Source organism: Oryzias latipes, chromosome 21 (genome assembly GCF_053564925.1).
Source record: "Oryzias latipes strain Hd-rR chromosome 21, Olatipes_Hd-rR_3.1".
NCBI lineage: Eukaryota > Metazoa > Chordata > Actinopteri > Beloniformes > Adrianichthyidae > Oryzias > Oryzias latipes.
This window is the reverse complement of record NC_136257.1, coordinates 8,072,354-8,099,257: the sequence shown is the minus strand read 5'-3', so window position 1 is coordinate 8,099,257 and position 26,904 is coordinate 8,072,354. Positions and strand designations below refer to the sequence as shown.

The following is a 26,904-nucleotide window of genomic DNA, read 5'->3' as shown; positions in this document are numbered from 1 at the left end:
CTCGTTTCTGCAGAAGGAGCTTGGGAAAGCCTCCCTCAGTCCCTCCTTCCTTTCCACTCCTTTCGCTTCTCCCCCCTCACCTCTGTCACCTGCCATCTCTCTCCCTTCCTCTGCTCTTTCCTCTCCTTCTCTCCTCTCACCCACCTCCTCCCCCCTCACTCCTGGCATTTCCCTCCATCCTCGCCCTCCAGCATCAGCTCCGCTCTTCACGGCCTCCTTCCTTCGTCCGGCTCCCGGTCCAATAAGAGCGAGCCAGGGATCCATTCTGTTCGCCCCCTACTGATGATAGTGAGAAGGGGGGGGGGCGGGGGGATATTAAACTTTTGACCTTCTCGCCAGACTTTGACCTCACACAAGCCATCCTCGTCTTCCTCCTCATCTGTGAATCAGGCAAACTCAGATTAACTGCTGACTCATCAAGTCCACATCAAGCATGCAAGTGGAGCTGTAAATAAACCCGGCTTATCCGAGAGGCTCACTCTGGAAAAACAAGAAACTCTTTATGCAAACATAAAAACTTCTTTATAAGCGATGGAAATTGTCTTCGTCATCTTCAGTAGGACATCTCTACAAGAGGAAAAACTGCAGCTCATTTCTTTGTTTTAAGATACTGAGCTGAACTCGAATCACCCATTTCAGCGGCGCCCCCTGGAGGACATTTGCCAAGAGACTTGTGTACACAAAAAAAAACCCAATAACAAGCAACTTAAATAAGCTGCATATTTTTCTGTTCATACATTTAACTTAATCTTAATCATCTTTTATCCTGATTCACGGATTAACTTAATGAAGGCACTCTGCACACAGATTTATCTGTTTTGTAAGGACCGATAGAAGAATCGGAACCTGGATTTTTGCTCAGGTCGGGTTTTGGAGGCAAAAAAGAAGAGTCTGAAAGCTGTTCTTCCTCTTTGCTAAAAAAGCAAACCAGCACAGACAAGATGTCAAAAGAAAATATCCTGAACACACTCAGTGCAGCTGTCTTTGCGAGTCCTGCACTTTTGTTTCTAATATATTTCATAAAGCAAAAAAAACAAAAAAACATTTAAGAGTAAAGCGGTTTTAATGGGTTTTTAAGGACAGAAAAGAGATCACGCACATTTTATTTTTAAGTCATTTCTAGCACAATGAGAACAATTGAGAAAGTTGTTTTTTTAAAACAGTTTAGCAAATTTAACCCAAAATCTATAAACTACAGATGAAAAAGGACAGAAATATAGCTAATCATTTCATCATGCTAATTACCTTTGAAAAAAAGAAGAGAAAAGTCATTTTTATTCTGTTTATGTACACATCATTCGCATGTAATTGTTCAATTTTTCATGAATGTTGGTAGAAGAGCCAAACAACAACACCAGCTTTAAAAGCCCAAGGTGCATTAAAGTGTGATGAGACTCTAAAACATACCAGCGCATCACCTCCTCGTCGCCTGTGGCAGCTGCAGCATCGCCAACTTGGAACAAACTGCAGCTTTTCTAAAACAGCTGCTGCCCTGCAGATATAAAGAAACAAACAAATAATAAAAACCAGGCTACTTTGCAGCGTCCTTGCGGACTAAAACTTAAAGCAATAATGATTGATTGTTGGGTGACGACCTGCTGGTTTCATCTGCTGTGGAACTAAAGAACTTTTATCTGAAGATGTCCCGTCTGCTGGTTTTACTGTAAAAAAAAATGTTTTGTTGGTTGTTTTTCTCCAAATCTTCCTTCCTCTTGAAGTTTGAGTTTCAGAATAGAGATTACTGAAAATTATTGACAAGTAAACCTTAAAGTTTTAAAAGTTGCAACAACAGATGGTTGTGTTGGACACTCACACTTAAGGTGGTTAGCATGCAAAAAACAACAAGCAAAAAGGCATTGGAGCTCATGAAAAACATATTTTTTGTCTCCTCAGTATCAGTCTGATCTCACGCGAACTAATACATTTCTAATTGTGTGAAAAAACCTTAAAAGATTGTGCAAAAGAAGACCCAAAAAAAGGAAAACCACAGGAAAACGTTCCACTCTCCACATCTTCTTGCTTTTTTTAGGATTCAAAGTCTGCAATGCAGGTAAATTCCATCGTGGTGAAAATCATCACTTTGGCTCCAAACTACGAACAGAACTGCATGTGTGGCCAAAAGATTAGTTACCATAAAAAACATCAATTCAACTACCCGTATTTTCCGGACTATAACTCGCACCGGAGTATAAGTCGCACCAGCACAAAAATGCATTATAAATTAGAAAAAAACACAGATAAGTCGCACTGGACTATAAGTCGCATTTTAACTTTCACAACCTTGTATGACACAATCATAGCAGACTGTTTATCTAATAATTTCACAGTAATTCTTTCTCATATTTATTTACTCCTTTCATGAAGCATCATTGGCCAACTAATACTCTGTTTTCATCCTGTATTTGTAGAAACAGTTTTCACTTTTATTGCATTTCTGAATCTATGAAATCATTGGAAAATAGAATATTATGTTGTTAGCCTTCAAGATCTTACTGTAAAAAAAAGTTTGCTGATTCTCTGAGTCACTTAACATACTCTTAACACTTAACATACCTCATACATCAAATTGACCCAGGAACATCATCTCTGTTCCTCACAAATGAACATAACAGGAGGGTTAACAATGTATTTATTTCAATTTATTTCTAATATAAGTCGCTGCGGAGTATAAGTCGCACCCCTTGCCAAACTATGAAAAAAAGTGCGACTTATAGTCCGGAAAATACGGTAATCAAGAAAATGCATCTTAGATCAGAAATTTAAAGAATTTGTTAATGACTTAAAGAAGTCAGTAAAGAAGTGATTTCAGTTTAAAACTAAACTTGGATTTGAGTTTGCTAGATGACTTTTTCTGTAATTTTTCAAAGTCATTTTCTGTTGGCGCAGGGGCGGAGCTAAGGAAGGCAATCTTCCACCCCAATAAAAAATTTTGCCCCCTACTTGCCCCCCCCCCCCCTAGTCAATATTAGTATCATTATTGACAAAGATTCAGAAATTATCAATGCAGGTTTCTTTATTTAAATAAAACATGTTCTCACAGGCCACCCTTCCCTCGTCTCCTGCCCCCGCCTGCCAATGGCTCAGCTGTTGTGTCGGTGTCTAACATTTCTAATGAAAAACAGCATTTCAGACTGTTTTTCATGATAATATAGCTTTACTGCAGAAATAAATGCCTGCATGTTTTCTGATCCTCAGTCAGGGTCCAACCCAACGTTTTACAGAGAGATCTATCCCCAAATAATGACTTTTCATTTTGTCTTTTGTGAATTATGCAGACATTTCTATAGGCAGGAAGGACATGATGCACATCTGAAACACTGAACTGTTGAACTCTATGACTCTGGACCGCATCCATCAGCAAATCTCTCAGGTGACTGATGTCAGCACCAACGATCAAACAGCTTTTGAGCTGGTTTTTGGGCTACAGTTTCAAATGGTTACTACTTTGTCATCTGTTTTTCTGCCTCTTCCTGGATAACTTGAAGCATATCGGTCTTCCAGAAATCCCCCCAAAAAACAGGTTTAAGGATATGACGTGTGATCATTGACTCTAACTAGATCCTACTTGATGTCTGTCATGAATATGTGACATTTAAAGAACGTGTCAAATCTGTTGCTTCTAATTAAGCTCTAATGAAGTTGTTGTTAAAAAAAAATCACAACTTGCTACAGGAGCCTCTGTCTGTCTGAAGATGTCATTAAGATGCAATAATGTACAGATCAGCTGCTGCTTTCTTTTCCTCACTGCTTTATGATATTTGAGAACTGGATGGCTTGAAACTGGGACCCACTGCACACCCTGCAGTGACACCAACCGAGTTGTACTGGATGGACTGAAATTTGCAAACTGTGTGTGTAAATTCATGAAATTGAGGTCAATTATATGATTAAATCCTACTGCCTCCTGGTATAAACCTTTATTTTTCATTGTGCCAAATTAGGTGAACATGTTAAGAAATGTGAATCACACAGATACATAAAAGTTGTCTCTACTAAACCTGCAGTGTTTTTTTTCACTTGTGAGTTACTACTGTAGCAATAAACACTGGATTTCTGATTTTACATTATTTACATTTTCTTCCAAACTGGACACACATTCAGCAGGACATTAAAACCAAATCTAAACTTCTTACTTGTTAAATTATTCATCTTAATTTAGAATTTCTATATTTTTTTTAAATCAATATTCTGGCATTGCACAAACGTTGAGGCTTTAAAACGTTTTTGACATGACCTCTGATATCCTCTGGACAAAGTCCTTTTGCGGGTTCTTCACTTTTGCTTTTCATGATGCAACTTTAAATACCGGATTTGTTGATTAAATGCATTCTGAATGGTGAATGATGCACTCTTGACTTGACTTTACAAGCACGAAACTCCAAAGGTTCATTTGGAAAGAGTAAATGTAAGGCAAGCATCTGACTCAGTGGAAACCATAGAGTTTTATTTTGAAATCTTCAGATACATTTTATTGTGTACCGTAATGGTAAAGTCTTGATTTTAAGTATAATAGTAAAACACAATGCTGCCAAATTAGATCACATTTGCGTCTGTGGTATTGTAGCAAACACTGAATTGTTCTTTTCTGAGTCTTCCAAGCAATATTCGGGCAAATATATTAAATTACTTCACTGGCTCTTATTGTGCTGAAAGTACTATAGATTTACAGTACAAGGCTGTGCTTCTGAACTGTTTCCTATAAGTGTCAGCTGTTAAGTTCCTTCATTTGATCAAATCTTCAAAGTAACTCATTTTTTTTAATAATGTTTTGCTGACACCTGTTAAAATCTCTGATTTCTCTGCCAGCTAGCTGCTGACAAACACTTTCACACCACTTTTCATGTTAGATTCTCTCCACCGTGGACTCTGGCACCGCTCTTAATGCAGATCAGGTTCTTTCTCTGCATGTGAAAGTAAATATTCACCACATTGCTGTTTTCTTCTAGATTTTTGTTTTTCAGCAGTAATATCAATATAAGAACATTACATTTTTCTGTTTTTTTCTTTTTATGCTCCGCTTCCTGTTTGTAAGGTCAGCTCTCAAATAGAAACAATAGATTCTTTTAATTTCCTACACCCTACTCATTTTACTGTTGTTTCTAGTTTGTGTTGGATATATTACTAATGGTTTACTGTATTCATTGTTGAAAAGTCCCAGTTCAGGTTTGTGACGGGAATGGTCAGGACAACAGCTGAAAACTTTCTTTATGGACCAAATGATGAAACGTTCCCTTATGGACAGAATAAAGTGGTGTTATTATAAAATGCACAGAGGAACCAATTCCAAAAATGTTTGGGTTAAAGCTTAACAGCGAGAAAAAATCTTTTAATCCTGGTTACACCACTGTTTTGAGATTTAAAAAAAAAAAAATCATGGTAATTCAAATGGTTTGGTGCCAGAACATCCAGTTTAGGAGCTGATGTTTCTGCTTACAGACAGCAATGATGATAATAGAGAAAATACTATATATAAAATAAAACTATAGGGGGACATTTTTTTTTTACATTTCTGTTGTGGATATAATTAATAATGCAGCCAAAAGGTGCCACAATAAAGTTTTTTTCTTCTTCTTTTTAAAGTCTAAGACATCAAACACTGAAACCTTAAGAGACCGCTAAACCAAATTGTCTACAGAAGCAAAAATATATGAAGTTCTAAAGGAAGTATAAAAAAATACCAAAATACTGAAATGGTCCTTCTGAGAATCAGCTTTTTGATTAATTGTCATTGTAACAAATTATGTTTTGTAGTAGTATTTTTAATAGACTACTTTGAGCTTCTGCCACACAATCAAATTATTTGTTAAATTTGCAAATAAATGAAAACTGTTTTTTTTAACATATATTTATCGACTGTATAAGAGATACAGTCAATAAATGCACATTTATTATTATAATGCTTTCAAAGACTATTTGCAAAAGTTGTTTCCGCACATGGCTGGGGCCTTGAGGACACCAAAGGGGAAAAAAAACCCACTGCACTGACCTGGGCGTGGTCTGTTTAAATCTGGCGCCACCCCGTTTTGTCAAGTATTTTAAAATAGAGGCAAATAGACTTTCAAAATAAAGGCACTGAAGAAATAAGCACTATGAGAAAAAAGAACATAGCGTAGCAATGCCACTTAGTTATTAGCACTGCTGCAATGCTAATGCTACTTAATTAATCTATAAGTAGTGTCATCAATGACAGACTTTTTTGTTGTTCTGTTCTTACATAAATTATTAACTTTTTTATGTTTTTAATTATGCAAGTTACCTTGACAAAAAGTATTTAATTTAAATGTACTACAAGTAGCTTATACTTAGTTAATACTAAAAGTGAGGCAGTATGTTTGACATTTGCTTTTTATATACTGTCTATATATTGCACATGTAAATCGTTTCAGTTAATATACTTCCTATACATGCACATGGTTTAGTATACTTGCTATACCAATACTCAAGTATGCTTGAAAAAAAATCAAGGATACTACTTTTTTCCAGGGGTTGCTCATAGCTGTGATGTGCCTCATATTTAGTGTAAACCTCTCCATTTTCAGATTTCTCTAAAAGTTTGTTTGTAGGCTACTCAGAGCCAAACTTTGTGTTTTTATTTTATCTACCGTGTGTTTGGTATATTTCTGTAGCTCAACCTTGAGTAACCTCTAGTATAACCTCAAGGTTGTGCTAAAGAACTTTTAGGTCTACAAAGAGGGCAAATATTTTTGATCTTTTTTCCTACTTAATGAAAACAAATATATTGTTGGTTCCCATACAAGCATTCAAGCATTTGCCTTTGATATTTATTTTACCCTCATAGGGTGACATTTATGTGTCCCCCTTCTCTCTCTCTTTTTTTTTTTTTTTTTACACATTATTAGATAAAAAATTTAAATACATGAGAAAAATTGGTGGCCATATTCTAGAATAAATCATACTGGAAAATCTATGTGTTTAGAATGGTTAAAATTATGATAAGTTGTCATCTGGTTAGTAGTTTTCTTAATCAGATTTTTATTGGCATGTAAATATGCCTACTGGTGAGGCTGATCATATGTTCACTATTTTCTTTTTTTCATTTATTGATTTGACAATACTATTCAGAAAATATTTCCTTTCTCTATTGACTACCTCTCTCTCAATATTTGAAGATTGAAGATAAAAGAAAAAGGCTTTAATTTTGAAATCCGATTCTGCCGGAAATCACACTTAACCATTTGGCTTTACGGAGCCTGCGCAAAGCTGCGGGCTCCTCCGCCTGTCCTGTGTGTTTCCACTGTTGTTTGAAGCAAGCGGAGAGAAAACTGAGATTTTTTTCTCTGTTTTAAAGCATAAAACAATTAAGTTTCGGTTTATTTCACTCTGTGATAGAAAAAAGACAAATAGAAAAGGAGGGAAAAGCTGTAAAATACGAGGTCAGACAAGGAAAGAGGCGGAGAGGAGGACTGGGAGGAGAGATTTAGCTCAGTGGAAAAATGCTACGGATTTGATAAAAGGTAAGAAAATCCTCCATGTCGATACTTTATTGATCCCAAAGAGGTCGATGCGGGGCGGTTAGAGGCTGCGGCGAGGGTTGGGGGAGCTACAGCCGCAGGAGCGGCGAGCTGCGGTTTCCACATGTAGGTCATTGTGTCTGTGGGTCTCAACCAGAGAAAAACTGAGCCAAACCGTGCCGGGGGTCCTGCAGCCGCAGCCGAGCTAAGGCCAGGCCGCAGGGGGAGGACGAAGCCCCGCAGCTGGACTGAGTCGCTCCTCCTGACTCCTAATCCTGCCAAAAGATACAGGCCTTCATCAAATGTAATGACCCAGTTTCTCTTAGCAGCACTAAAATACTGATGGAGCTGCTGCATTCAGGGACGAACAGGAAAAAAGAAACGCTAAGAACGCAGCAATAACTAATGTCTAAAAAGTTAACTTTTTAGATCATTAACAATACTTCTAACTCTAAATGTGTTTACATTTAAAATATATATTTTAATTAAAGAAAAGAAGCACATACAGAGATTTTATTAAGTAAAACACACATCAAGAGTAAAAAGTTTGATCAGATTTCACAGATTAACTTTCTTTTACTCATCTTTCCGGTAGTCTTTTAATAATGAGTTTGTCTTTTTTTCCTAAATTAAAAACAAACAAACATGTAGTTCAGTAGAAATTCGCCTCTTAGTTGACACAGAGTGAGCCTGCCCTCACTTTCCCATCATCCATCTGTTGACATGCTCTCCCGCTGGCCTACAGCCCCCCCAAAAAAACCCCACTGGTGCAGCAAAAATGGCGAGCAATATCGTTGCTACCCAGCTGTGCAGTTATGAGCCAGATGTTGACTCGTACAAGGAAAGCAAAGACGAACGTGGATCTATTTGTCTCCAAGTGGATCCATCAGAATGGAGCAGAGCAGGATGCTTGGGGGGGGCTTGCCATTGTTGTTCAAACTGCATTTTGTTTCGTCTGCTCTTAAATCACGATTTAAAAAAAACAAACAAACTCAGAAATGCAATTTGAAGCTTAATTTTCTTTTTATATATTTGTCCGTCATCATCAGAAAAATGCCACAAGAACATGTTCAAAACAGCATTTTCTTTGGAGTGAGTCTTTAACAAACACGGTGATGTTACAACAACCCATAAACAAACGTGGCACACATTTATACTTATGTTTAACAGTAGACAATAAACACAAAAAGGACAAAGACAGGAAAGGAGAACAGTGGGAGTCGACTGAGGTTCCATTCATTCGTTTTTTCATTTATCCATTGTCGTATTTGGGTAGAAGTCTATGGTCATATTCATACATATTTATATTAAGTGATTCGTCATTAAACAACATCAAACTTGAACATTCAAGTATAATTGTTTCCACTCTGTTGTTAAAAATATCCATCCCAATATGAATGAAGGAGGTAAGTTTGTTTTAGTTTAGTTTTGCGTTCTGTTATTGTTGATGCTTTGAAATTGTCCAGTTAATTGTGATCATTTTTCTTGTACTTCCTAATAATATATATAATACATCATCTATATTATATATAAAGCAGTATATTTGAAGGCATTACCTTTTTAAGTAACAGTATTTTTTCGATTACCTCTTCATATTTGATCCAATTATTGGATAGGCCAGTCCCAATTGGACAATTGGACAGTCCAAATTATATTTATCTGGGATTTTTCACTTTTCTTTCGTTGTGTCCATGACCAAGGTAGTGTCTCTTTGCAGCAACATATAAAAGAATTTATTTGTTATTCCTTTTTTATTTATTTCATAAAGACTGTGCAAAGAAAACAGCAGTTAGAAGATGAGAACTTAAACGATAGGAATGTGCTGATTTACTGCGCGAAGCGAGGCGCGCATCATCAGGCAGTGAATTTAAGGCTGAATTGAAGCCAACGCTCTCAATCTACTGGGAGTAAAGCCAACGCTGAGAAAATGGCACAATCCCTGTCATGTTCATGTAACGCTTCAGCTGGGATTTGCAGTGTCTGCAGCACGACATACTGTCTTAAAGTTGGGAGTTTAAGTAAACATTCAGGTTTTTCTTAAAGTTTCTATCAGCCTGTTGTTTGGCGATCTGCTGTTCTTTGAAGCCGAGGAGAAGTGTTGGACTTTCTGATGAGTTTGAGGAAGCCAGATGGTAGTTCATTCGGATATTTTTTATAAAACGGTCAGGAAAACCAAGTAAAAATAGGTTTCTTTTATTTCCAGATGTCTGCCGTCAGCATGGAAGCAACAATCATCCTCCCCATCCTCAAGAAGAAGCTGGCCTTTCTGTCAGGTAGCACGCATGCGCATGCAGAGGGGAGGTGGGTAGGCCTGTGGTTTTCTGAGCAAACAACCTCACTGCATCTTGTCTTTGAAAGGCGGCAAAGACCGGCGCAGCGGTCTGATCCTGACCATCCCCCTCAATTCAGATCAGACCAGCATGGAGGAGCTCAGTGCCACTTTGGACTACCTGCTCAGCATCCCAAGGTGCGTCTAGTCTGTGAGCGCTTCTGCTCCCTGTAGCCGTCCCATTCGAGCTTTACCCGGTCAAGTTTGGGTTTATGTTGCTCTCAGAAAAGCTGCTGGGTGTAAATACAGTGAAATGTTTTGCACTGTTGTGTGTTTTGCCTGAACTTTCAATTTTTCCTTGTAATTTTTCCCCCTTTTTAGGAATCCAGCATCTATTTAAAACCATTTTGTTCCCTAAAAACTTGTATAATTGTTGTCTGAGAATTTCCTCCTATTAGGTTTTAATTTTTGGGGGGTTTATTTCCTGGTTGATTCTTTTCATTAACTTTTGACTTGCTTTATTTTAGTTTTAGAAATGTCAATCTAGAAGCACTTTTATTGATCACTCAACCCATAAGAACCCAGACGCTTTTTCTTTTTTTTTAAATTTTACTTATTTTATTTAACCTCCAATTGAGATCAGATCTTTTTTTCAAGGGAGAACTGGTCCAAAAGGCACCATCACAATAAAAACATTCCGATTAATCAATAAATTATAAATATACAATTTGAATAAAACTTCTGTGGGAACTACCACAGACCAAGTGGTTACCATGGATACCGATGGGTTAAGTTCTTCCAAAAGTAGAAATTGTTGACAACTATTAAAGGTTTTCCACGTGTTTTAGTAAGTATCAGTAAATGTCCAGTACAAATTTGAAAAAATAATAAGTTCAACAAATCATTAGACACAGAAGAATATAAGGGAGCGACAAAAGTCCTCCTTATCCTAAAAAGGCTGCTCTGAAGGATAAAATTCCCCTCTTGACGTTTCTTGGAACTGTGCTGTAACTCCACTTGTCATCCAGTGTTATTATGGCTTTAGGAGCCAACATTTAGCATCTGAGCTGGCTTTAAAACAGCATTGCCTGTAGAGTTGCAGTGATTACTAAATGAAAGCCTGTCCTGATGGAACCAGCACAAACCAGTGCAGAAACTGCAGAGGAACGACCCACATCTCAGTCCATTCTCACAACAGCAGGGTGTTATTGGCACTATTTTCTGCTTTACTTCTCTTAATTTGATCCCAAGGTTCACAGATGCATCAGATTTCAGAATTTGAGGGGGGAAAAAATTCAGATTCAGTTCTTATGTGTTTTTACTCTGCAGTCTGTAACACATAAATGCATCCCCTTGTCTTTTTCAGTGAGAAATGCAAAGCTCGGGGTTTCACCGTCATCGTAGACGGACGGAGGTCCCAGTGGAACATTGTGAAGACAGTGGTTCTCATGCTGCAGGTACAGATGCCTCCTACCCGCCTGAGAGTGTATGGAGTCATCTCTGTTTTTAATGCCGACTTCAGCGTTTTTTTTTCTTAGAATGTAATTCCGGCAGAGGTGTCGCTTGTCTGCGTAGTGAAGCCAGATGAATTCTGGGATAAGAAGGTCACGCACTTCTGCTTCTGGAAGGAGAAGGACCGCTTAGGTTTTGAGGTGAGCGTCCTGCCGAATGTCCATTTTGTCTCAGTGGTTGTCAGAGAAGGTTTGCCTGTTTTAGCCATTGACTGCATGTGAAGCTGGACTGAGTGACTCCTCCCGCCTTGGCGTTCCAAACAGGAAGTACCCGCCGGCTCCAAGAAGCCAAAATCATAGACTTCTATAGAGAAATAAGCAGCTATTACTCAGTCATTCTATTCGTCAGAATAACCATTCTAGCTTTGAAACCTTTTTACAACATGTTCTTGCTAATCCTATTTTTTCATTATATTGTTTCTTTATTGCAAATTATATAAATTGACCAATCAGATGCCTCAATAAAAGTAGGTGGTCTCCAGTTGAACGTTCAGAAGCTTAGACAGATTGTCCAGAGCTCTCTTTCAAGTAGTAGGGGTGTGGACTACTGACAAGTTCACCTCTGATTGGTTAGAGTGGTTGCCATTGTAACGTTGACTGAGACCGACTTGGACCAAAAAACTGCTTGCTGACAATTTCTGGCTCCAACATGGCCGGATTCTTATTGTGAAAAGAAATTGACTTTGTTCTGTTGGAGCCAGACGTAAACCATTTTCTACTGATGACGCTACACCCAGTTCTCAAATACCCCCAGTGGTTTTTAACCTCATGTGGCGTTAAGCGAGTTCTACCTTAAACTGGAGACTGGGTCAGTGCTGTGTGTGTACATGCACGCGTTTGTGTGCGTGCACGCGTTTGTGTGCGTTCATCTTCCTCGTTTGCAACAGATGGTTTCCTGACATAGATATGCAGACTCTTTGACCCAGATTCTACAGCCACATTGGCTGTGCGATCGTTGCTACAGTAACTGGAATCCATAGTGACTTGAACGTTATTTCTGAAATGAAAACCCATCACAGTCGGTGCCGGAATGGTTTATTGATGTGAAGTTATCTGCGATATTGTTGTTTTGTCATGGAGGCTTCATGACTCGGTAAATCAGTGGGGAGTCACTGACATTAAAACGTTTCGCTGCCAGTGTGCAAGATGGAAATTCCTGAGTCTTTCATTTGAAAGAATGTGTTTGGCACTGATAAATCACTGATCCTCTGATAAGTTACGTCTGCCTGGACGCTTCAGCACAGGCACAAATGCACGCAGTTGTGGGATTCCCGCAATGGTGTGGAAATGTGACTCATCTCAGCGATGGAGTGTGTCTGCAGGACTGTGAGATGTTTGCAGCTGCTTCTAACGTCTGGCATAGCATGCAGACACCCCCCCCCCCCCCCCACACACACACACACACAGTGGAGTTCAGGTTTACTCTTGGCAACTGCTGCAGTTGCAAATGGAAAGCAGCGATAAATCCAGCTGTCTTCTGTGCTTTTCTCTCACACCAATGGCTCTTTTCTGTCCTCTGATTGAGTGACATGTCAACAATAAAGAACTGCCTTGCACATGAAAGCCAATCCCTGAATATGCAGTTGGAGTAATGGCTGTTGAGTCTTTTGAAGAGCCCCACAAGCTCCTGACAAACACTAACCACTCTATGTCCAAACTTAGAAGTCACCCTGGAAAGGAGGTTGACGTTTGCCTTGTGATCAATGACTGTATATGAGACCTGGATCGAGTGAGTGTGATGTCACCCATAGAAAATGGCTCCAACAAAACAAAGTCAATTTAGTCGCCATTTTCTTGCGATACAGCCATGTTGGAACCAGACATAGTCAATAAGCAGTGATCTGAATCGGTCTGAGTCATCATTTCTAGGGCAACTACTTTCGCTGGTCATTGACTGTATAGCAGAACTGGACTGAGTAACTTCTTCCCCTTCGTGTTTTAGATACAATGTACCTGCTGGCTCAGAGAAGCCAAAAAGTTATTCTTGCTAATCCTCATTTTTTTTCTTTATCGTAATTTATAAACTGGCCAATCAGATGCCCTTAATAAAAGCATGTGGTGGTTGCTGGCCCCCACCTCTAACATTGAAAATGTTTGATTGACAGATTCTCCGGAAATGCTTTCAGTGGTAGGGGTGTGGACTTTTAACAAGCTCACTCCTGATTGACGGCAGTAGTTGCCAGAGATTCGTTGATTCATACCAACTCAGACCAATCACAGCTCACTAACCTTGTCTGGCTCCAAATAACGGTTTCGCAGAAATATAGCGACTCAATTCGCTTTAAGGGGGAGGGGTCACTCAGTCCAGCTCTAATATACAGTCTATGGGTTACAATGAACTTCCATTGATTAGTATAGCTGGTTGAACAGTTGCGCTTCAGTTTTTGGCTCAAAACCACAGAGCTGTGTGAGGTTAAAGCATCTGGATTCAAACTCTCTTGATCATCTTTATTTCAGTAGCCGTTTGCAGAATCTCAACCTCCACAAGTCCTCTAGGATCGTTTCCTCAAAAACAATAGGCAAAACTATATTGTTTCCATCAGAAAGTTAATTTGACACGTTTTTTTCCCACTAGTCTCTTAATAGCCCTAAAAATAAAAGTTATTACTAAATTAAAACGCTAGTAGCAATTCCTCATCAAAAATGACCTTCTCCCCTGAACAAAAAGACAAAAAAGTCACTCAGTTTGTGTAACTCTGTGACCTGAAATGTAACATTTGTTCCAAAACACAATTTAATCTTATCCTTGAAGAGAAAATGCTGACGTTTCTGCTGCTCCGTCTGTCCAAAACACAATTCTCTGTTGGCGAGGGACAGTAACATGAGCTGACTCGGCATAAAGGACAATGATGAAAACACAAGTCAAAAGTAACAGGATAGAACTCTTTGCACTCTAATAGACGGCTGAAAAAAGGTTGACAGGTTTACTTGAGGAAGGCAGAGTCAGACGATTCAAGTCCACCCACAGATTTAAATTTGACCCTGCAGGCCGCTGTCTTTTCCTCTAATGAGAATATCAAATCATTCCTTCTTCGTGTTTGTGCTCTCTCAGGTGATCCTGGTCTCGGCAAACAAGCTGACTCGTTACATTGAACCCTGTCAGCTGACAGACGATTTTGGAGGAACTCTGGACTATGACCACAACGACTGGCTCAACAAAAGATTGGTATGTGTTGTTTCATCCTAGCACGTATGTTGCCATAATAAGCAGAGGTGTGGACTTGAGTCACATGACTTGGACTCAAGTCATGAATTTTATGACTTTAGACCCGACAAGATGTAAAATGACTTGCAACTCGACTTGGACTTTTACACAGTAACTCGTGACTTCACTGGAAGTTAAGCCTTTGGACTCAAAGGACTTGTTACTCTCCCCAACTGCCAAAAAAGAAAAAAAATGTGTTGACATAGACCGCTCTCTCACTGTACCTTTGTGTTGGTGTACATCTGTGTGCTGTCGGCACTACGTCCAATCAATTTAGGTCCATGTTGTTTCGATCCAACACCATCCAACCAATCAAATTACAGGAAAAGCAATTGAGACGATCTATAAAATAAGTTTCTGTTGGCAAAAAAGATTCAGGGGTTGTCGACAAAATACTACCTCAGACTAAAATGAAACATTCAACAGTAGGACTTGGACCTGACTCTAGATTCTTTGCCTGGACTTGGGACTTTCTTCTGACATGCAAAACTATGACTTGGTCCCAGCGTTGAAACCAGGCAGCTTCTAACACGTGGCGATGTTGGCAGGTTTTTGAAAAGTTCACCAAAGAGTCGACATCGCTGCTGGGCGAGCTGTCGGTCATCAATGACGGAGACAAGACCAGATCTGTGGACAAAGAGAAGTAGGCTCAAACGTTCACGAACACAGAACCCCAACTGCAGACGCTATGCGCTACAGCTTATCCCTCGTGCTATCTTGTGGGGTCCAGATGACCCCACTCCCAAAGTTAACGCGCCTCCGAGGCACGTTAACTTTGGGAGTGGGGTCATCTGGACCGCACAAGATGGCACAAGGGTTATGTGAACTGTCACTGTTCTCTGCAGACCTGCAGATCCGGTGCTCATGCCGTCCTTTGACCCGGAGACTGTCCTGCAGACCGGTGAGCGCGTTCTCCAATTTCCATAATAAACCACTAAAAATAGAACACTGGTTCTGGATGGATGTGTTTGCAGCACAGTGTGTGTTTGTCTTGGAATGAAAGAGGTCTTTGTGGCAGTACCACCCTCCTCCCTCCTCCTTTCATAATGTAGCTGCATGTAAACAGGCACGGATGCATTGTTGTTCCACATTCTCTCGCTAAAGCCTTTTCTGTGTGTGTGTGTGTGTGTGTGTGTGTGTGTGTGTGTGTGTCTGCAGGACACGAGCTTCTGTCGGAGCTGCAGCAGCGTCGCTTTAACGGTTCTGAGGGAGGAGGAGGAGGAGGGCAGGCAGGTGAGGAAGAGCCAAGCGTTAATTACACTTTCGTCCACAGCTCACACAACAGTTTATGCCATTGACTGGTTACAAGTACTGAACTGAGTGACTCCTCCCCCCCTGGCGTTCCAAATAGGAAGTAGCCGCTGGCTCCAAGAAGCCAAAATCCTATAGACTTCTCATGAGAAATAAACAGTGATTACTCAGTCATTATATTTGTCAGAATAACTGAATTTTTTTTGCATGCCCTTGCAAATTATAATTTCTTTTTCAAATATATTTATTTATTCCAGTTGTAAAAAAAAAAGGTCTGTGGTCCCACTGGCCCCCACATCCAACTTTTGAAACGTTTGATAGATACACTCGAGTCTGCTTTTAAGTGGTAGGGGTGTGGCCTTCCGACAAGCTCTCTCCGGATTGGCTTAAATTGTTGTCATAGAAACAATGACGTAGACCAATTTGTACCAATCACAATTTACAGACGTTATCTGCCACTAACACGGCGACATTCATATCACACATTTAAAAAAAAAGTCTAAATTGTCTTTATTTTGTTGGAGCATGAGGTAAGCCGATTTCTATGGGTGACATCACACTCACTCCACTTCTCAAAGCTTTATACAATAAGGGGCCCCAACTGGGATTAGGTTTTTTTCCAAATACCCGTGGACATTCACAGCCAAAAACCGGTCAGTGATTGTCTTGAAAGTGAGTCACAGCAACTAGACTTGAAATGTTTCATCATTCATCCAAGGGATAGAGGCACTTTTGAGTGTTTTTCATGCAGGTTTCAGGGCTTTAATAATGCCTCGGAGGCACGTTGGGAGTGGGGTCATCTGGACCCCACAAGATAGCACAAGGGCTATATCTTCTCAAGAATCTTTCAACATTTAAAATAGAGGGAAACATGTTCCCTAAAAACTAAGAAAGTCTCACAGATTTTTTTTGTGTGGCTAAAATTACAGGATTTATTATATTTTGAGAAATATTGTTTGGAAGAACTGTTACTAGTGTCCAGCAATGGAAAACTAAGGAGTCGTCTTATAAGTAGATATCTCCGGAGTCCTCTCAGATCCCTCAAAGAGCTTGCAGAAGATGCCGACGTGGACATGAGCCTGGCCTGATGGCTGATCTGTGTGTCTCCCAGCTCCTGCTTGGTGCCCCATGGAAGAGGAGCTGCTGGCTCAGCCTCAGGTGATGAAGCTGCTGGACTCCCTTAGGGAGCAGTACACCAGATACCAGGAGGTCTGCAGGCAGCGAAACAAGCGCACCCAGTTGGATGAGATCCATACCAAAGTCATGCAGGTACACGTCCGCATGGTCACTATCAATAAATAGGATTTTTCTAATCATGAATTATGATTTATATTTTCTGAAGTCTTTTGTTCTGCAACAGTTTAAAGAAGTGGTGGCTGTTCATGGTGTTGCTGCCGTGTTTTCAGTCCCATCAGAGTCCTGTCGTCACTTCAAGAGTTTAAACCTTCTGGTGGTGGGGCAGCCTGCAGCCTTAGGGGCTGACGTTTGTCTTGGAAATTAGCCGTGGGTTGCCATAGTAACCACAACAGTTCAGATGGTAGCCTGAAAGATTTGAGATGGGGGGGGGTTTGGCCTAGTTTGGGTTCAGCCAGTGCGGTCTTTTAAGGCGTCAGTGACCTGATAATTGTAATGATTTCACATTCTAGAGTTTCAGATGAGCTGAGAAGTGGTCTGATGAATCCAATTAGCAGCTAAATTATTGTGTTTCTTATTCAGTTTAGCAATAATCTGACCTCTGCACTAAAACATAATGACTTTTCACGTGGAGCTTGTCCTCTGGAAAGCTTTCGACGCCATTTAAAACTTAAACGTTTAGTCCTTCTGAGTGTTCAAGAAATTGGATGCTGGTGCTGAACGCCACAACCTGTCTGGTCGTTTATGACGCTTTTAGGTGATCATCTAAGGCAGCGGTCCCCAACCCCCGGGCCAAGGGCCGGTACCGGTCCGTGGGTCACTTGCTACCGGGCAGCACAGAAAGAATAAATAACTTGCATTATTGTTTATTATTTAGGAATCTGAAAGATGTATTAGTTTAAAAAATTGCCCGATTCTCTGTTCCATCCGTGTATGTCACTCTTGACGCAGGCCAAGGCGCTCTTCTCGGTCACGTGATAGGTTACCGCTAAAATAAAAGCCCAGGAACTAGCAAAATGAGTAAAAAACAAACGTCTTTGGAAAGTTTCTTTGCCAAGGGGAAAACGCCCAGCCTGCAGACATAAAAGGGGCCTTCGACATCCAAAAAAAGAAAGCTACATTTAATAGACAGTCCTTTTTTTTACACCATGAGTGAGAGAAGGGGAGAGGATAATGACACCTGTGCGATGTACAATGTTATGTGTGTCAAAATAAAAGCACGGGATTCGACTCGTCATGTCTCTGTTCCTCTTTCATCGTAGCATTGCTTCAACAATCATCCGCCTGCAGTTTGAAGACCGGTCCGTGAAAGTATTGTGTGATCTAAGGGATCAGTGGGATTGAAGTCGGAGCTCTGTGCAGTTGTTTTACTCAAAGTTCATCCAGCTGTGTCTGTTTGCTCCAAAATTTGTGCAATGAAGCACATTCCTGCTTCATTAGAGGAAATCTGTTTCCAAAGGTCTTCTAGAGAGAAGCCAGTTTGATAGCATCAAATTGCAGTTTCTTCTTCTGTTGTTCTGGGTTTCTCTCAATGTTTCAGTGCTTCACAACAAACCGATGGGTTTCTGTCGACATAAGCTGTGTTTCCTTTCAGTTGGGCCAAAGCTTTGCATTTTTCTCATTTGTCTCAGGTGGTCAACTGGCTGCAGGGTCCTGGATCGGAGCTCCTGAAGAACCACCAAGCCATCGGAGACTCCATCCGAGCAATTCAGGCGCTGCAGCAAAAACACGAGGAGATTGAGAGCCAGCACAGTGTAAGGACCCACACAAACGCACAAGTCTAGAACAACTACAGCAGTGTGAAAAAAACGCATTCTAGTAAACATTAACTACAGTCTAAAGTATGAAGTGTTTGTTAAATAAATGAAATCCAAAGCAAGAATTGGAGGGTCATTCTTTTCAGCAAATACTGCAGCCCAGCCTTTGCACTGGTTTGCAGTATTTTTAGTGCTAATTGGTGCAGTGTTTGCACTAATTGATTCATGTCTAATTAAGTTTTTTACAGGATGACGAGGCATTTAGGCCCATTCCCCCATACTTGCTGCAGTGTGTTAGATTATTGGACCAGAGCCCTTTAATCTGATGTTCTGAACAGAAATAGATGATTTTCATTATAAAAACTGCATTTTTTGTTAGAGTTTCTTTCGATGTTTGAAGTGTGAAAAAATGCTAACAAATAGAAACTCATTTTAATCCAGGCTAAAGTTAATTTTGTTTTGTTTCATTATGTATGTGATAGTTTGTAAAATGATAACAGAAGTTCATCCACTGTTGCTAAATGTTTAATACTTGTGGATCAGTGGTGGGACAGTTAAGGTTTGAGTAGATTTCACTGCAGCTTTTAAATCAAAGGAACCAAACTGACTGTAGCCATTTTCATGTCTAATCTGTTGGTATCTTATCAAGTCCTTTAGCACACAATTCAGACTTGCTGGCCGTCTAAAGCTTGTAAACCAGCACCGTATAGATAATTTGAATTAAAGTTCAGTAAAATGTATGCTGTGATCTCTGCAGTCTTAGTTTAGTCGCTGCAGTAATCTATAAAGTTCCACATTTTGTTCTCTTTGAAAGAAAAACCCAGAATGTGTTTCCGATGACTGATCACCTGATGAATGAATCTAAGATAATCACTGCTTGTTGATGGAAAACAAATCAAAAGAGTTTCAGCTGCTATTTAGTGACTCTCAATGTAAGAAAACGTGTTTCTTATACTTTTGAAGTGCTGGTTTAGTTTAGACCAGATAAAAAACATTCAGACCTTTTTTGTTGCATTCTCCTCTTGAGGTTATTCTAAGATGTTGAATGAATGTTACTGAAAACCTGTGTTTTTATCCCTTTAACTGATCTAACTTCATTAAATTTCATTAAAAATTGTTATTTTGCCTAAAACTGAAGTTCCAGCTGAAATGTGTTTCTTCAACATTAAAGGGTGAAGTGTTTGTTCATAGTGACACTGATGTTCAAAACCATTAATCTAACATTTAGATCAGAAAATTATTAATGTCACCCTGAATGCCTCCTTTTAGTTGCTTCAGCAAATGTTTTGTTCTGGTTCTGGTCCTGAACAGTCCTCTGGAGTTGTCTCCAGTTTCCTCTTTATTGAGACCAGCATGAGAGCATTGATCCTCTTTTTCTTCAGGATACACTCCATTTATCCTGACTAGTGGATGTGAGGTTTTCTGTTTTACACTGGTTTTGTGTGTTTACAGGAGTGGTTTGCCGTCTATGTGGAGTTGAACCAGCAGATTGCTGCCCTGCTCAGTGCCGGGGAGGAAGAAGAGGTGGCGGAGCTAAAGGCGTTGCAGCAGCAGCTCAGTGACGTCTGCTACCGTCAGGCGGCTCAGCTGGAGAACCGCCAGAACGTCCTGCAGGCGGCCCAGACCTTCCACGGCACCACACAGGAGGTACTGCTGGACGGACAGCAGCAGCAGGAAGCTTCGTCGCATGTGTCGGTTGAACACAGTCTGTGTCTCCGTTTGCAGTTATCACAGCAGCTGGACGGTCTTCTGAGCATGCTCTGTGCTGACGTGGCTCCAGCCGACGAAGCATCCATTCAGCAGAACCTCAAGCTTCTGGAGGAGAAACTACAGGCTGTCGGTGTGTGCCCCCGCCGAACCGATGTTGGCTTTTCTTTTCCTGCTGACGTCTCTCTGTCATGTTAACCGTCACTGTCGCGTGTAAATCTAGAGGCAGGTCTGACCTCTCTGCGGCAGAAGGGAGGAGTGTTGCTGGAGCAGATGTGCAGCCAGTCGGCGTGGTCTCTGGAGGAGACGGAGAGCCCGGCTGGAGAGCAGCAGGACAATGTTCAGCAAATTCAGTCCGTCATGGAGGAAATGCAGCTCCGCAAACAGAGGTCACTTTGCTTTTTAGATTAAACTTAACTAAACTAACTAAACAGGCCACTGGTAAGCTGGTTGCATCTGACGGAAAGCAGTTTCACTCCATTTGGTTTTGACCCAAAATTTTCTAGAAGTTTCCTGCAGATCCCAGAGCCCAGCTGGGTCTTTACCAGATATTTAAGGTGATTATAAACCAGCAGCAGTAATCTAAAGATGTTAACTAGTAGCCTGCATAAGGGCCTGAGAACAGCAGTGATGTGGTTGATTCCCCTGATTTAAACTCTGGCAGCAACGTTTTTAGTGAACGGCATCTTTAAATCAGTCTTTTTATGCAAAAACAGACTGAAAGCTGTTATAGTAATGAAGCCTGCAGGAAATGAATGTATTACCGTAAATTCCGGACTACAAAGCGCACCCGATTACAAGCCGCACCCACCCATTTTTACGTGTTTAATTAATTTTATACATACACAAGCCGCGTCAGAGTACAAGCCGCGCATGTGTTAGGCGATATTGTCATCCTGACAGATCACGGCCAGCATCCCAGAGTGAGTGCAGTTCATTAGTATGTTGTGGGTGTATCTAACTTTGCCTGTGACCCATGCATTTGAGTGAATCGACATCTGTCAAACAGCATGGACCTGTATTCTGTTCACAAGTTCCTCAGTTATGGTGTTTTTATTTCATTCTTTTTTTTTTTTTTACTTATTGACAATCTAGGTATCATACATAAAATTACAAACAGTAACCATATAATCAACATTACATCCCTCAGTTATGATGAGGAAATTTACATCCGCGATTCCACATTTCCCATGAGTCTTAGGGGCTAAAGGCGGGGCCAACGCCCGGCTCGCCATACTGTTGTATGTGTTTAAGAATGAGTATCAGCAGTGCATGGAGGGGTGAACGGGAAAAGCTCTCCTTCCGCTTGTGTCGCGGCAGCGTTATGGGATTAACAGGGCTGGTTACTGGCGACTGAAAAGCGCGCGCCTCAGCGTGATACGCGCGCCTCAGTGCGGCGCGTGCGTCAGAATTCAGAAGCCTCTGCACTCCGCGGACGCCTCTGCGCTCCGCTCCCGCCCCGCGCGCTCCTTGTCTCCCCTTCCTATCTACTCCGACACCTCTGGCCAGGGCGGCTTCAAGGAGGAGCACTTCGTCCCCGTTGCGCTGGTGGACCGAGCAAATCGTGTCTGTGCAGAGCAATCGGACTTAATACTGTACGTTTTGTGTATGAGGGGCGGATGCGTTGTTACGTGTGGGAGCCTTCAGACTGCCATCGGCCCCGCAGCTCTATAAGAGCAGCAGGAGAAGATGTCTCCAGCTCACACGGAGGCTGTGAGCTTTTCAAAGCAAAATACCGCTTTTACGGTTTCCTTAGAAACCGTAAATGGAGTGTAAATTCACTCCATGCGCTGTTCTCTCCGTCACGCAGCAAACCGGCTTTTCCAAACCCGTTGGTGACGGTGGACTTTTTTACGCTGCTTTTAACGATTGCTTTTAACTTGAAAGCTTCATCATATTGTAGCGGCGATCACGTGCACGTTGGGTCTAATGGCCCCAAAGGATTCTGGGATGCGGCCGGGCATGCGTGTTTCGTTTTGTTGAACCATGACTGAAGTGTCTAAGACCTGAAGCCAAGTCCATGCTGTTTGGCTGCCAAGAGGTGTGTTGAAAAGAAATGCCTTGTGCTTGGAGTTGGATAGAGAGTTCAAACTATTCACTGAGTTCAAAAGTACATACACGGCGGCTGTCAATGAAATCCATAAATTAGCCGCGTCACTGAAAAAGCCGCAGGGCTGTAAGCGCAGGAAAAAAGTAGCGGCTTGTAGTCCGGAAATTACGGTACTTCTCTAACTTCTGTCTGGACATGAGATCCTTTGACTCTCACTATTTGATTTTGATTTAATATAACTGATTTAGTTGTGGTTTGAGTTCTTAAACTCATTTTTGAACTCTTAACTCTCATTATAATCATTATAATGTCTGACCCAAGAATTGACAAATGCATGTGTAGAATTCAAATGTTAGGACTCCAACCAGACATTTCCTTGATCACCTTAACAGCAGGACTTTTATTCTTTAAAATGTATTGTTTGTTTAGGAACACTTTCTGTGTTCCTGTCTGTCGTCATTCGTGACCTTCCTCCTTTTCTTTTAGCCATTCAGATCATCTTCTGGTGACCTTTGAACCTGTTTAGGATTATCATGGTCTGTTAATTCCAAATGGTAAATAATACTCTCTGTGTTGCAGCTGATATCCAATCCAAACTGAATCGTTTATTTCTAGCTGCTCCTATGGATTTTAAAATAATCTCTTTTATCAAAAGTTGCTCTCTGGTTATCTGACGGCGGGTTTGGATGTTTTTTTATTCCCGATACTAGTCTGGATTGCGTGGTAGGTCGATAATGTCTCATGTAATCACCTGTGTTGATGTTTTTGCAGGTGTGAGGACATGGTGGATGTGAGGAGGCTGAAGATGCTTCAGATGGTCCAGCTGTTCAAATGTGAAGAAGATGCTTTACAGGTCAAACCCAGACTAGATTCGCGTTTGGAACATTTTTGTGTGCGTTCCCTCTGAATGAACGAACGTCTGTGCTCAGGCTGTCGACTGGCTCAGCGAGCTGCTGGACGCTCTGCTGAAGACCCACGTCAGGCTGGGCGATGACTCCCAGGAGACCAGGACCATGTTGGACAAGCACAAGAAGTTTGTGGACGTCGCTCAGGTGAGGCTGCAGCATTTGCCAGGAACACACGATCATCTGAGTTCTGTGAAGAAGCCTGAGATTCTCAAGAACACGACAAAAGAACGTCTTTTCTCTTTGATTTCCTACAGAGCACCCACGATTATGGCCGTCAGCTGCTGCAGGCCACCGTGGTCCTCTGCCAGTCGCTGCGCTGCACCACCCGCTCGTCCGGGGACACGCTGCCCCGACTCAACCGGGTCTGGAAGCAGTTCACCGTCAGTGCCGACGAGCGGCAGCAAAGACTGGAGCTGGCCCTGAACTTTCACACGGTCACTGAGAAGGTGAGAGCGCAGAACAGAGCGTAACGCTGCATGTGCAGTAGAAAATGAACTGAAACTGAAATAAAACGTTTTACTTTATTCATCTAAAATTAAACCAATAATAAAGAACTAAAAATCTAAAATGTTCTGACAGCTCCCATTTAAAGAAAAAGATATCATGTTATATAAAATGGCATCAATACCTTATGATGAAAGTGTCTAACACTTGTTCCTTTTATTCTTTTATGAAGTTCTTTTAATAACGACCCAAAAAGGAATCTAGAGAATTATGCGAAGACGGCACATAAAATAAAAAAACAGAAAATCCTATAGTCTTTACAGTCATCTGAGTTAAAATGTGGATTACGATCAACACCGATTTGCAATAATAAATATATATAGATATATATATATATATATATATATATATATATATATATATATATATATATATATATATATATATATATATATTACATTACAGTATTTCTTCATTTATATAGGGGGGACACGCTCCATGAATAATCTGATATGTGAAATCCCTGAAATAGGATTATAGATGTTTTAAGGCTGTAAAAAGCCTCACTACACTCTTGATACACTTTTCTCACACATGAACATTTAAACACTTTTCTCTCTTGTTTACACTCTCAAAGTTGAAACTTTTATAGAAAACTAAGCTGGGTTTAATTTTTTTTTCATGGTTTATACCAAAAAAATAATCAAAGCAAAAATAATGCGAGCAGTTTTACATCCATAAATTGTCGTATCAAACTTAGGATAATTAGACATTAAGATCAAAAGTTGCTTGAAAGGGAAGGAAGGAAGCAAACTTATTTAATCCCATCCCTGTTCTACCGTAACCATTTTCATTTCATGGTTTATCATAATCCGGTTCATAACTTTTTATCAGATATTTATTTATGCCTTACCAACATAGTTCAGGTCATGAAGAAAGAGTGAAACCAAAGATCCGATCGCGACCTAAGATTTGTGTAACGCAGGCAAACGTCTTGTGCTGCAGCAGGGGTTGCACGGCAGAGATGGATGAACAACAGCCACACTTTTTCCTGCCACTAGAAAAGACCTTTGGGTTTTTGAAAGATGCATTTCATTCACAGTTCCGGTGTGTTTCAGGTTCTGCAGCAGGAGAGCGTGGAGCTGGACTCTCTGGATGAGGTCGATTCTTCAGGGAAAGCGTTGCTGGACCGACTCACCATGCCCATCATCTTTCCCGATGGGTACAAACATTCATGTTGCTTTAAAAGAATTGTTTTTCGCCAAAACCTTTACTTTACCTCTGTTATGCATGTAAAAAATGTCGTCTGTGGTCAAAAAGAATCCTAAAAGGCTGTGAAAGGACACCAAAGTATGGTCAAATAATAATTATAAGCCCCCAATTTAAAGGGGCTTGTAGTAAAACTGTGATTATCCATTAAGTGCTTAAATTTCTAGCCTATAAATCATTATTTTAGTATTATCATCTAAAGCATATTTCCATGTAGGGCAGAGGTCCTGTGTCCTTACGGAAAAACTTTTCCTCTTTTCAGGAGCGAACAGTTCTTTGGGAGTCCCAGTGAAACTGCCGCAGCAGCAGAGGGGGTCAGAGAGCGCCTCCTGCTGGTGGAGGAGCGGCGCCTGCAGCTGCAGGAGGCTCGGCTTCACAATGAGGGGGGGAGGGAGGAGGAGGAGGAGGACGTGCCTAACGGCCAGGAGGGGCGGCTGGACGTCATCGGCGAAGAACTGAGTGAGAAAGAGGAGGGAGAGGAGGAGACGGAACGACAGAACGACGACTCTGAAAGAGAGATCCAGGATTGCTAATGGATCCGCGATGAAGAGCAAAAGCTTTACTCAGAGAGAGAGAGGAAGGGCTGTCAATCAGCCCCTTCACCTCTGAGAGAGGAGCGCCCCCTGCAGGTAGCTGCAGCGTACGTTTGCTGACTGTTGGAATTCCTTCCACTGAGTCCACATTACTCCTCCGCCTTAATGCTTCGTCTCCTCAAAAAGGATGAATGGCTCGAGTTTATTGATTTCACGTCAAGGATCAAAAAATTATTCTTCAAAAATCCAAATCTCTGCTTTTCTGCCATCTATAGTCAAAATGCCACAAATGTAGAAAATATGACCTAAAAAACTGATAATGGTCTCTTCGTCTGAGACGTTTCCTCGTGGATGTTCTCGTAAAACTTCATCTTCTGACGCGGAAGAACGTTTTCCAGCTTCCTGGCAGCATTGATCCATCTCCTGTGTTTCTGTGGCATGTAATCCTGCAGACCGTCCCTCTGTGAGACGGAGCTGTTCTCTTTGATCCCATTTACAAAAATGTTATTGACTGTTACAGCGGACTGAGGAGACGCAGCGCCATGGCGAGTCCCACAGAGCGTCCTGACTGAACAACACTCAGACCTCTGAGGGTCGTGAGGTCATTTCGAGGTCAATTTTTTTTTTTTTTTATGAAAGAAAGAAATCAGTTTGTTTTAAACTAACATTGTGATCGCACACCCAGTGTTTTTTATTCTAAACTGTTTTAGGGAAAGAAGTATGCGACCAAAACAAACGTGCCAAAAATCCCTATAATCCGACACAATTCACTGGAAAAAAATCAAAGTATGAAAAAATGACTTAAATTCAAGATGCAAACATGTATTTTTTTTAAATGAGCAGCACACTACAGACATTAAGAAGGGACACAATGGATGACTTTGAGATCCATTCTGAAGCAAAAGGTGTTAAAAATGACCATCATGCCTGTTTGCAGCTGTTTAGTGAAAGTCATAGCAATGTGCAAACATCTGTTTTCCCATGAGCCAAAGCTGGTAAAGAAAAAAATGTAGGCATATTTATGGAATTAAGTGATATGGTTTATGGTAAAATGATGTTCTTGGAAAACGCAATGATCTGGATTTCACTGGAGATCTATTTGTGTGATCATCATGTACACAGTAACACATGTGAGATCAACTGGAATAAAATCAATATCAACTTTGTCTAAAAGCATTGTGGGTGTTTCCTGAGAAAACAAATGTCTCTGGGACGTTTCTGAAATATTCCAACAGGAACCTTTGAAGGGCTGAGAGGTTTTACTTTGCAGTTGTAAAAAAAGAAACCCCAATCCTCCAGTTTGTTCTGGTTTGGTACAGAGGTTCATGCATACGAGACCGCCTCAGCAAAGGACACATGCTGCTTTTTATTGATATTTTTTTAACCCTTGTGCT

The 26,904-nt window shown here is 40.8% G+C and overlaps 2 protein-coding genes across 3 annotated transcripts in view; both read left to right on the top strand.

The window, feature by feature from the left end:
- znf385b (zinc finger protein 385B) overlaps positions 1-3,997 on the top strand; it is a 67,352-nt gene extending 63,355 nt beyond the window's left edge. For both annotated transcript variants that reach the window (XM_011489282.4, XM_078939684.1), the window contains exon 11: positions 14-3,997. In XM_011489282.4, the coding sequence (XP_011487584.1) occupies positions 14-283 (270 nt within the window). In that variant the 3' untranslated portion in view covers positions 284-3,997. The remainder of the gene's footprint in view (positions 1-13) is intronic.
- Positions 3,998-7,184: 3,187 nt separating this feature from the next.
- sestd1 (SEC14 and spectrin domains 1) lies at positions 7,185-26,683 on the top strand. Its single transcript, XM_023950844.2, has 19 exons — positions 7,185-7,475; positions 9,676-9,745; positions 9,831-9,939; positions 11,108-11,198; positions 11,280-11,393; positions 14,305-14,418; positions 15,006-15,100; positions 15,303-15,358; positions 15,616-15,690; positions 16,820-16,977; positions 18,474-18,596; positions 20,052-20,246; positions 20,325-20,439; positions 20,530-20,695; positions 23,128-23,209; positions 23,286-23,408; positions 23,519-23,710; positions 24,827-24,930; positions 25,240-26,683. Exons 2-19 carry the CDS (start codon positions 9,676-9,678, stop codon positions 25,508-25,510), a joined length of 2,253 nt encoding a protein of 750 aa, XP_023806612.1. The 5' UTR covers positions 7,185-7,475; the 3' UTR covers positions 25,511-26,683.
- Positions 26,684-26,904: the final 221 nt, after the last annotated feature.